The sequence below is a fragment of the Kryptolebias marmoratus genome, linkage group LG11 (genome assembly GCF_001649575.2).
Source record: "Kryptolebias marmoratus isolate JLee-2015 linkage group LG11, ASM164957v2, whole genome shotgun sequence".
Taxonomy (NCBI): Eukaryota; Metazoa; Chordata; class Actinopteri; order Cyprinodontiformes; family Rivulidae; genus Kryptolebias; species Kryptolebias marmoratus.
Window position 1 is genome coordinate 24,477,227 of NC_051440.1, and position 10,911 is coordinate 24,488,137.

At 38.6% G+C, this 10,911-nt stretch overlaps 2 protein-coding genes across 4 annotated transcripts; both read right to left on the bottom strand.

The window, feature by feature from the left end:
• Positions 1-631: 631 nt before the first annotated feature.
• Positions 632-2,329, bottom strand: LOC108243447. Of its 2 annotated transcripts, XM_025008729.2 has the most exons (4): positions 2,284-2,329; positions 2,112-2,184; positions 1,960-2,015; positions 632-1,809 (listed from the first exon to the last, which is right to left on the bottom strand). In XM_025008729.2, exons 2-4 carry the CDS (start codon positions 2,135-2,137, stop codon positions 704-706), a joined length of 1,188 nt encoding a protein of 395 aa, XP_024864497.1. In that variant the 5' UTR covers positions 2,138-2,184; positions 2,284-2,329; the 3' UTR covers positions 632-703. The 2 variants fall into 2 exon arrangements, with proteins under 2 accessions (XP_024864497.1, XP_017284364.1); XM_017428875.3 differs by lacking the exon at positions 2,284-2,329 and having other exon boundaries at positions 2,112-2,259.
• A 3,723-nt stretch (positions 2,330-6,052) lies between these two features.
• On the bottom strand, positions 6,053-7,364 carry LOC108243458. 2 transcript variants are annotated; one of them, XM_025008728.2, is made up of 3 exons: positions 7,212-7,364; positions 7,052-7,131; positions 6,053-6,915 (listed from the first exon to the last, which is right to left on the bottom strand). In XM_025008728.2, the coding sequence occupies exon 3, from the start codon at positions 6,835-6,837 to the stop codon at positions 6,097-6,099; it is 741 nt and encodes a 246-aa protein (XP_024864496.1). In that variant the 5' UTR covers positions 6,838-6,915; positions 7,052-7,131; positions 7,212-7,364; the 3' UTR covers positions 6,053-6,096. The 2 variants fall into 2 exon arrangements, with proteins under 2 accessions (XP_024864496.1, XP_017284375.1); XM_017428886.3 differs by having other exon boundaries at positions 7,040-7,131.
• Between the last annotated feature and the right edge of the window lie 3,547 nt (positions 7,365-10,911).

The window sequence follows — 10,911 nt, forward strand, 5'->3', positions numbered from 1 at the left end:
ACAGGCAATCATGTAGATACCTGTGTGTTAGTCTAAAACCAGAAGACCAGTTTATCAAAACTAATCATTGGATGCATTTTTGTTTTAACTTTTGCAATCAATTGCCACCACAGCTAATAGACTTTAGCAAACACAATGTTTAGTTTCTTTTAGAGTTAGAGCTTGAACTTTGTCATCCCGATATTTTGAGTACTGACGGATTTCATTTTTGGAACCTGTCGCATGCAAGTAGGGTGATCTAAATCTCTTTGGATGAATACTTTTAGGAACTTAATACTGCCAGAAAAGCAGCCCTGCACAAAACTAAATATTTGAAACTGAAAAATTGTCAAAGGTGTTGTCAGATTTAGAGGTACTGCTGTTCCTCTAACCCTCCCCCCCCTGTCAGAAAAGGAAGCGTAAGGTACTTTTGAAAGTGCCAGTGGAGAATGCATGATTGCATTATTTGACCTTTTAATAACCTTTGACAGCAGGAATAGGCCTACCCCCATTCCTCAAAAAATACCCAAACCTGAACATTTAGAAACACTGAATTGTTGTTAAATCAGGAGCATTTTCTTGTGAAACTGATAACCTAAAACTGTACTAGCACATAATCAAATCAAAATGGTCATAAATCTCAACTAAAAGCCAAAAATTTAGAAAGTTTTTTAATGTGAAATTAAACATTTGAAAGCAAACAGTTTTCAGCTGAAATTCAATGTTAAGTTTGAGGCCATCTGAAGACCCGTGGGCACAATAGCCACTGTTTATGCGGCTTGTTCTGCACCTCAGGAGATCGACACCCCAATCGTGGAAAGACTGCACCGCTGCTTTCAGGTGGTTTTTGCTCTGGAGCTTCTACCTCTTTTTTTGGGTGCTCCTCAGGATCATGGTTGGGATTCCCAATAGAGACTTGAATTTGTGGCAGCTGTTTTGAAATTTCCTCTGTCCAGAGCTTCCCTGCTGAAGGATTGTGGTGCCCGGTGTTGAACATTTGACGAAAGATGGGCAGTTGTGGCTGAAGTTTTTGCAGCACTTGTTGCTGGGTTTGTTTCTCATCGTGCTGCTGTTCCTGGGTCTGATGCTGACCGGGATATACTTGGACCTGATCAGCAAAGAGGCAGCCTGGCGGAGCCATTTGTGGAACGTGTGCTGGACCAAAATAGGGGTGATTGAGTCCCAGATCATGATGCGGGATGGGCCTTTCAAGTCCAAACTCGGGTGAACTGTGCGTGGCCAGTTCTGACGGACTAAAAAAGAAACCCAAATTTTCTGGTCTTTGTAGATTGGGCGTTTCTCTATAGCTGGGGAATGGAGCAGAAAATCTAAAGTTAACACCTTGATTGCCACCTCCTTGAGTGGGTTTTCTTTTAAGCATATCCTTTGGCAAACCCCTATGATCAGACCAAAACGGACCAGCAATCCCTTGGTTCATCCTGTGAGAATGGTCACCATCTCGGATTTCACGGAACCAATCATATCCTTTCTTTGTTAAAGCGAGTCCTTTGACAAGGTGTTGAAAAGGGATGTTCACATTAAATTCAATTTTTTTAGGCTCCAAAGCAGGGAGTTTTGATGACAGTCTCTCATATGGATTTTTAATGAGAATCTGAGGGTGATAGGGGTTCTGGATTTGTTGATGCAAACTCGGGTGGTAGTTGGCTTCTGGGTGGTTGCGGCTCCTAATAAAACCCTCCACAAGCTTCGCCCAAGGATTGTTATGACCAACTTGAGGTTGCCTCTCATGGGTAACATGCTGTAGGGGCAGATTGGGCAAATAGTCATAAGGGCCTCGGGCAACATGCCATGCTTGTGCCGCAGGTTGAGCTGTGAAGAGCAAAGGCAATACAGTTAAAAACTGTGGTCACTTAAGATTTAAGACTAAATGTTAGCAGAACATTATTTAGTGAAGCTGCAACAGGTTTTACACAAGCTCCAAAATTAATTTAAGGCCACATTTTATCAACTCAAGCTTACCTGTGGCAAATATTGAGTTGTAATCGACTTTCTGCAACAAGTAAACCAGCAGTAGTCTGAAGGAATAACAATCATTTTAGTAGAAACTACATGACACTTTTCAAACTTTAAAAAGATGTAAATAAAAATCACTTTCAAATTAAACTCTGTACCTTGTAATGAGGAACCCAGCAGGCATGGCTGCTGCAGCTGCACCTCTCAAACAACCCAGCTACTGTTGCAGATCTGATTTGAAGATTTATAGCTTTATAATTTCAACAAACAAAACCATATACATCTGAGTTCAGGATGTTCAGTTGTATTTATGCTTTTTTTTTTCCTTACCTGCAGGAAGCTCTCAGGTGCAACCAATCATGCCCTGAGAAGAGACAGGTCCAAGGTGTAAAACTCCACACAGACTCTGCCTCACCAGGTGTGATTGCTTGGTATGATTAACCTGACGGAGAGTTTGGATCCATCCCAGAGAGAGCAGTAATCAGTCAAGATAAGTAAGTTTACCTCCAGAAACTGGAGAACAGAAAAAGTGCTGCACTGCAACAAAACATTTTCCTGGTCATTTTGATGTTGTTTAGGTGCTGTGGAGCATTTCTCACTACAGTATATGTGTAAACAGAAAACTTCACCTTTTGAACCTTACATTTGTTATAAAAAATAGCGTTCTTTATAAAAAGACAAAGCAAATAAATGAGTAGAGCCTTAAATGGCCTAGAGCGCTAAAGAAAAGCCTTTCTTTCATCCTTTCTTCTTTTCTAGAAGACTTTGTTATGTCAAAACATTTTCTGAACACCTTTAATCCATTAGGTCATATTTAAAATAAGCAATAGTTATTATAAAGCTAAAATGTGGTGTGGTAGTAGCTGAGACTGATCCACAACTTGTACTCTGAGGGCTAACTGATCGAGTAAGATCTTTGTTTAAAACATTACTAATAACTACTGGAATAAATTCTCTGTTAGCGAAAAATGTCATGAACCACTGAAATAATTTTGTTGACTTTCAGACAGTATTCAGAAAAACTGATGTTTTTTTTTTTTGACTCAATCCAATTCAAAAAGGCTGCCAAAGCCAACTGAAAACATAAAAATAGCCATAAATCATCCAAGTTTACAGAAGTGAGCTAAATATTTGATGTGATAGTAGCTTCTCCACACATACTTTGAGCACAACCTATTGTTCAACATCTTTGCTTAAAACCTTGACTTTAATGATTGGAGTCAATCCGATTCACGAAGGCAGCCACAGCTAATCGACCTTAGCCTACATGAAAATTGCTCTAATTCAATTAATTTCAATTATATTGAGCTCAAATTTGGTGTTGTAGTGGCTGACAGTCATCCCCAACATATACTCTGAGCGCTAACAGTTCACACAAGATATCGCATGAGAATGTGCATAATGCATAAAGTGAAATAAGTGAAAACTTGGAATTCCCAACTAAAGATGAAGATACTGAAGCATCAGAGGGAAAAAAGTCAATTTGCACAAACCAGGATCATGTGAATCTAACCATATGTGGAAATGTTTCTTTTGTTCAGTACTGTCACCTCTTTTCATTTCATAACATTCAAAAAAGGAAAGGGACGATTTTAAAATCATTTAAATCCATCCAGCAGCTGTCACAGCTACTGAGCAGACTTTAACATGTTAGAAAAGTGTTTTCTACGTTAACAGGTGGTGTGGTGCAGCACTCACGCCAAGGTGAGCCAGTGGCACATGAAAGATTGATCACCAGCCTTGGTCATGCTTTCTGCCACGATGAGCTGAGTGCCCCCCCCCCCCACGCTGGCTGAATGATGATGGATCTGCTGAAGGTTTTCACTTGTTTATTTTTGTCTTTTTATTTGTCGGTTGATTTACAGCTGAGGATACAAGCCAGTGGCACCAGTGGCAGTTAACTTCTTGTTTGATTAATGAGATTGATTTTGCTAAGCGCAGCATTGTGTCTTTGGCTGCATCATCAACTTCACAAATGACGCTGGCAGGTTAAACCTGAGGTAAAGTCAAACCTGGTTACGTACTTACTGCACATGTGCCATTACAGTCACACTGATGAAAAATACATTTTAAACTTAAAGAAATAGTCTGGACAGAGAAAACAGAGAAAAGAGCAGAAGTCTTCAGCTGTGCTAAGCTAAATAGTAGCCAAACAAGGGCTCTTTTAATCCTTTTTTTCAGGCTAATACAGCAATGGTTTCTTAGAAATGGCATACTGGTGTGAAAGAATGCTGTATTAGCTAATAGTAAACCTCTTCACTTTTGCATGACACCATTTCTTTAATTTGTCTCTGTTTTCCTAACCGGACAACATCCATGTTATGGTGCAAATGTATATAAAAAAAAAAAAAAAACTGTTACATGCCGGCTGGGAGTAGAATAAACTTTTGGACTGACCATCGCATACACATGGTCTGTGTGAGGTTGTTACAAAAACAACAAACTTAAAAACAGTGTCATGCAAAAGTGTAGATGTTTATTATTATTTGAGAAAAAGTTTTCTAAGCCTGAAAAGTTAAAAAGTTAGGTGTGGACAGACATTTTCAACAAGACCAAAACTGATAACAACAATGAAACTACTAGGTAAAATAAAGAGCTGACATTATCACTCCTGGCCTGCTGCAGAAACCATTTTAACTTTCTTCATCATACATTTTGTGCTTTCACTTTTTTTATCAGATAGAATAAAACCTCTTAATGTTTTCAGCGTTTTGTCTTAAAACAAAGAACCCTAAAATAGAAATTATTAGCTTATTGCAGCAGTTCTATGTAAACGATAACCAGCCTTTCTGAATAATGTGTGTTAATTTATATTACAGTAAGGGTTATATAGTGTGCAGCACTGTGACACCGTTACTGATCATAAATCAATGTTTCATAAACTTTTGATTCTGATTTTATTTTAAAACACTTAGATGACTGAATGAAGTAGTGCAATAGTTTAAATATAAACAGACAAAAGATTTAAAGCAGATAAAAAATAAAACAGTTAATATACAAGATAAAATAAGTGCTATGTATCCTAACCTGTTTGAGCACTGAAACCAGCAGGGGGCGCCAAAGTACACACTTTGTAATGTCAAAACCTTATTTCCAATTATTCACCAACTCACTTTCTCCATGTTTTCTAATTTATAATCAAACAATTCACAAGTAACTGATTGGATAATTAAACTCTTTTGGGTTATGTTACTTTAAATCAACCATGCAGAAAATACAAAAATGTTTTAATACATTTCATAACTTTAAAGCATTTTAGTATTCAGGACATTTGATGTTGCTTGTAATTACGCCACTGTTTTATTTTAAAGGTAGTTATTTTATGATTACGTTTGACAGCTGTAGCTGCATTTTCTTTTTTTAAACAAGTATAGTTGTGTCAAACTTTTAGATCAGAGGTTTCCCAAAAATAAAAACAAAAAGCCTGAAATTTGCAGCCAAAACTTTACCTTCAGAGAGTTTTCCTCTTTTAAGAAAAATCATATGAAAGTCACCATTTTAGACAACACTTGGGTATAGTTTATAGCTTAATTTAAATTTGAGTCTTTGGATTTTATATTGCCATTATTTAATAAATGCATGAATTTAAGGACCTTTAATTACCTCTTGTGCAAACAAGCAGACATTACTAAACAGGATTGGGCTTTTTGGTAAGCTCACAGGTAAAAGGAAGCCAAAAAAAAAAAATAAAAAAAAAAATTGTATAAGTCTATCAGGTGTTGCATAAGAGAAAAAAAAAAATGACTTTACTGTGAACCATCAAACTCATACATCAAGAGCTAGATTTTGGATAACTGCGAGCTACACTGTTCAGTTTTATTCTTAAACACCAATAAGTCAGATGCCAGTTAAATAATTTATTGCAAACATTTTTTCACTCAAGATTCAAACTGGGATACAGAGGCTTCAAGGTGGTTTTCAGCTGGAGCTCAGGATCAGGTTATTTTGAAGACAGATGAACTTTTTAGCCTTTACCTCAGTCATGTCCTGAATTTCCTTTTAGACACTTCATCCCAAACCTTAGTTTAGATTTTAATCATGTCCTTTGCATCTTGGATTCCATTTACACGTCACTGGGTAAAAGGACAGTTTGCCATCAGGTGTTATTGGATTAGTTTTTTTTTTTTTTTTTTTAAAGGCGCCTCAAAATATTACGCAAGACCCAAGACTTAAGTTTTGGAAGGCCTGGCAGACGATGGTGGTGAGGTCTGTGGTGCAGACCCAGGCCAAGAGGTTTCTGTGGACGTGGGTGGTATGGTTTTGGACAATGATGGTGCGGCGGGCAGTGGGGAGGCAGATGGTGAGGCCCCACACCAGGAGGTTTCGGTGGATGCTGATGGTGGGGCCCCACACCAGGAGGTTTCGGTGGATGCTGATGGTGGGGCCCCACACCAGGAGGTTTCGGTGGATGCTGATGGTGGGGCCCCACACCAGGAGGTTTCGGTGGATGCTGATGGTGGGGCCCCACACCAGGAGGTTTCGGTGGATGCTGATGGTGGGGCCCCACACCAGGAGGTTTCGGTGGATGCTGATGGTGGGGCCCCACACCAGGAGGTTTCGGTGGATGCTGATGGTGGGGCCCCACACCAGGAGGTTTCGGTGGATGCTGATGGTGGGGTCCAGGACAACGCGTCGGTGAATGGTGAGATCCCGGACAATGATGCCTGGGTGGATGGTGGTATGGGGGAACAGAGCCTTTACCTTTAAGATGGTGTGGTATGGGGACAGATGCGTAGAACATAAAACTGGGTTTTGTTCCACGGCTGCCTTTTCCTTCTTCACACTCAGATGGACGAATCCTACTACGAATCTCAAATCTGCCACCCTTTTTGTGATTATGCCAGTCTTTTGAGCAGTCTTTTCTCCCACCTTGGGAGGGACCATGGAAATTCAAAGAACGGGTTTGTGGTAACCATTTACCAGGAACTTCATCGTGTTGCTGATAGTGTCCTAAACCTTGAGCTGCAAGACAAAAAAAAGCAATCCAATTAAGAAAATAAACATGAAACTCAGTTGTAGCTACCAATGGACACTTAATTTGTTACAAAGTCTGGACATGCATGTAAAGGCTAGTTATTAGAAATACTTTGTGGGTTGCCTTGTTCTGAGAGCTGAAACATCTCTCCAATCAAAGCTGAAGCACAGGTCACTTCAATCAGCAAATAAAACAGCAGCAGTCTGTAAAGCAAACAACATTACCTATAAGTTACTGATCTCAGTTTGCATTTTGTAACTATACTATAATTTAAACTCCTTACCTTGTTAGGATTGCGGCAGCCATGGCAGCAGCAGGTCTCAGCTAAGTGCTGAGCTGGTCTTTAGATTGCTCCAACTTCCACAAATAAACCCTCCAGCTGCTCCAGCCGAAACAAAAAAAACCAACACATTCACCTTAAAGTGCAGTGAGCATAATATGCTGTCACCTTTATGTGTTTCCAACTCGCAGGTGTCTCTCAGCTGTTATCAATCTTGAATTTTAATGAGAAGTTGAGCAGAGGCATCCAAGTTGGCAAGAAGAATCTGTGCCTCTCACATGTGTGATCACTTGCTGTGATTGCCCTGGCAGAGAGCAGCGACCTGTCCGTCTCTGAGGTGAGTGATCAGGGAGGACAAATCTTAGAAAAGTACTGTCATTTGGCCACATCTGGTGGTGGGATCCAGGTCATTTGGCTCAGCTCATCAAAAAGATCTATCTTTTTTGGCTCCTCACTTAGTAGTACTTATGGAGAGCAGTTTAGGAGCTGAAAGTGCGGCCCTGATTCTGTTCTGAGGTGGCTTTTTAAGCTGCACATCTCTAGGAGCCATCATGGTCATCAGTAGCCAAAAAAACATCCTTATAAAAGCTGGATGTTTTTTAGGTAGGACATTTTTTTCCTGTAACACACCGTTGCCCTTACTTCAGGCATAAAAAATCATCTATGTTTTATGCAGCTTGTTACATAATTTAATTGTAGTTTTAGATTTCTATGTAAGACAAAAGAGTTTATCCTTCTCTCATTAAATATACTCTAGTTAGTTTGTTTTGTCAGGAAATTATAGCTTGCGTTTACGTTTAATAATCTACTACTTTTTGTGCCAATAAAAACACATCTTCAAGCAGAATTCATTCAAGCAGAAAGAACATATTTTAGCCCTAACCATTGTATTTTCCTTACACCAGGAAGCTGAAGAAAGCTTTGAAAGATGTTTGATTTGATGTTAAATTTTGTTTGAAAAAGTAGTAACTTTTTATTTAGTTGTTTTCTTTGTGCAGTTCCTCCAGCTGCATGTGGTGACATTAGTTTACAGAATGCCAACATTGGCCTTCTTTAAAGGGATAGTTCAGATTTGAGGAAGTGGGTTTCTGTGAAGCTGTCAGTATCTCACCTGCTGTAGACAGTCCTCCGACAGATCTCAGTTCACAAAAATGAAAAGAGGTTGTCTTGGTGGAGGCATGCTAACAGCTAGTTCAAGTAGAAACAAGATTTCTGCTGCATTAAAACAACTCCAGTCTCAAAGATTTCATAGAGATTTGTGCAAATTATGTTTTCTAAACCTTTTTTTTAGTCTCTCACATTTTTACACTACAATGTTTTACATTACAAATCCAAAGATGCTGATGAATTTAATGTTGACAAGGTTATCTAGCTATATCTAATTAGGATGCATAAGTTTTCATGTATGCATGCTGGCAAAAAAAAAATAATTAAAAAAACTGCAGAACTGCCACAGAATAACCCTCCACTGAGTAAATAAATCAATAAACAAAAACAGAATTCATCAACAAAGGTCAGTCCAAAAGAAAACTAGGAGAAGGTTTGTAGACAAAACAATAATAATAAAAAAGTAGTTTTAACTTAAAGCCTTCACCAAGGCAACAGTGTGATTAAAAAATAGTGCAATCAGGATCATAATCTGGATTAATCTTGTACCGTGTTTGACATTTCCTGAAAATTTCATGAAATTCGCTTCTTAACTTCTGAGTAATCTTGTAGACAGACAGCTGCTACCATAAACATAACCTCCTTGGCGGAGATGATAATGGTTAAATCTTGTGTGTAGAACATGTTACAAAGTGTATTAAATCTGTTATTTTCCAACAAGATTCCCAAATGTAAAATTTTTTTATTTATAGAAACTATAATCTGTAAGTGAACTCCTCTTTGTTTGATTGCCTATTATACAATCTGTCAGACAGAAAGGATTAACAGGCTCACATTTGTTGTTACAGGTGACGAAATGTCGTGAAAGAATGGAAAAGACTAACAAGGATCATAAGAAACTCACACGCAGAGAAACAACATGAAGCTGAAACTGATGAACAATCGACCCAGAGAAGGTAGGTGTTGAACAAACGTGGGAATGTGACGCAGACGTGAAAAGTGTTTTGTCAAATTTGTTCTGCGATCAGTTCAGATTTATTGACCCCTGAACGATAGGAAAGCCTACACACACACACTGACACATGTCCTGGTATAAAACAGCCAAACCTTGTGGTGCAGGAAAATAACTCTGCACACATTTACCATCGCCTGTAAACATGTCAGAGTTCCCTCAGGTAGACCTGTGGGAGTGAGCTGCTGTCACTTTTAGGCTTTCAGCTCACCTCCCTCACCTGGAGGTGGAAGGGGCCCTCAGGCTAGCAAGAAAGTTTAGCTTTTTGGAAAAGTGTGGAGAAAAAAATAAAAACTTGTACTTGCTTTAGTGCAGGTATGTGTATATATATATAAAAAAAACAACACTCAAGTCTTTGTAAGACTCTCATCAAAATGAGAAAAACTGATTTTTATATTTAGCAATAAGAAACAGGGAATGGTAATCTCTTTTCTCTACCATTATTCCTATTAAATCTATTAAATATTCCTAATTATTGTTTCTGATTTTTAATTTATTTTGGGAAGCATTAAGGTTGGAAATGTAAGGGAACATGTTAGGCACAGAAACCACCTAACTTCAGTTGTGTTGACTTGTTTTTAGTATAAAATCTGATTTTTTTGCGTTCACACTGGATCACATGAGCCTAAAAATATGGCATTAAAGGCGGCGGGCGATATGCATTCCTTCAAGGAATACTAGGCCCTCATCATAACTACAGTCAGTTTCAGAAAGTTGTTGGAAAGTAAAATATTTGCTGCTGAAATCACCTGAACATGAATAAAACTCTTTTCCATGTGTTGTCTTTCCACACATTTCACCTTGTTAGTCTTTTCACGTAAGTGACTTTTAGACATTGATGGATGGTTAGTTTTTACATCAAGCTTTAAAGAGCTGCTCTGTAGTATCAGCATGTATTTATTTAGAGATATCAAACTGTTTTGTTAGTTTTTATTATGGTTCTTTTAGCACATTGCGGCCTGTGTGAGGATACACACACTTTCATCTTAACTGTCCAAAGACAAACCCAGAAGTTTCTGTTATAATCTGTTTTGGTCTCTAAGAATGATTGGGTCACAAATAATAATAATAATAATAAATATATATTGTGTTTGATTTGGATTCAGATTTATATTTTATGGAAGCATGCTGCCAAAACACTTGTCAAGTTTTGTCACACACACGGGGAGGTACAAGTCTCTGCTGAGGGAAAACAGACGGTTACAGTCTGCTGCTTCTCCAGTGGATCTGGACGTTGAGTGATTGACACACTTGTGCTGAAAAGCAACTATGTTGTACGTTGTTGAGTACTCCAGGGCAGTGTATCTCAGATAGAGATGCACTTAGCTGTGTATCTATGTGAGATAATTGTTTATTCAGTTAAACGTAGATTCTTTGTGCTGATTGATTGCGTGTTAGTTGCAAAAGCTTGTTGCAAAACTCAAAATTGTTCAGTTTGCCTTCACAGTTTAGGAGTTTTTTTTTATAGATTCAATTCACTTTTGCCAGGCAGAAGTTCCAAAAATTAACAGAGGGCTTCGGGGTTTGAACTCGTTGCCAGCTGAGCGCAGCAGAAGGCTCTGAATGCTGCACAGGCTAATGGTT

Bases quoted from the DNA above. Each gene is read 5' to 3' on its own strand.
- LOC108243447 (XM_025008729.2), bottom strand. From the start codon at position 2,137: ATGCCTGCTGGGTTCCTCATTACAAG. The intron at 2,016-2,111 runs GTACAGAGTTTA...TTATTCCTTCAG, and splicing joins GCTGGGTTCCTCATTACAAG to ACTACTGCTGGTTTACTTGT. The intron at 1,810-1,959 runs GTAAGCTTGAGT...TGCTCTTCACAG, and splicing joins CAACTCAATATTTGCCACAG to CTCAACCTGCGGCACAAGCA.
- LOC108243458 (XM_025008728.2), bottom strand. From the start codon at position 6,837: ATGGTCCCTCCCAAGGTGGGAGAAAAGACTGCTCAAAAGACTGGCATA.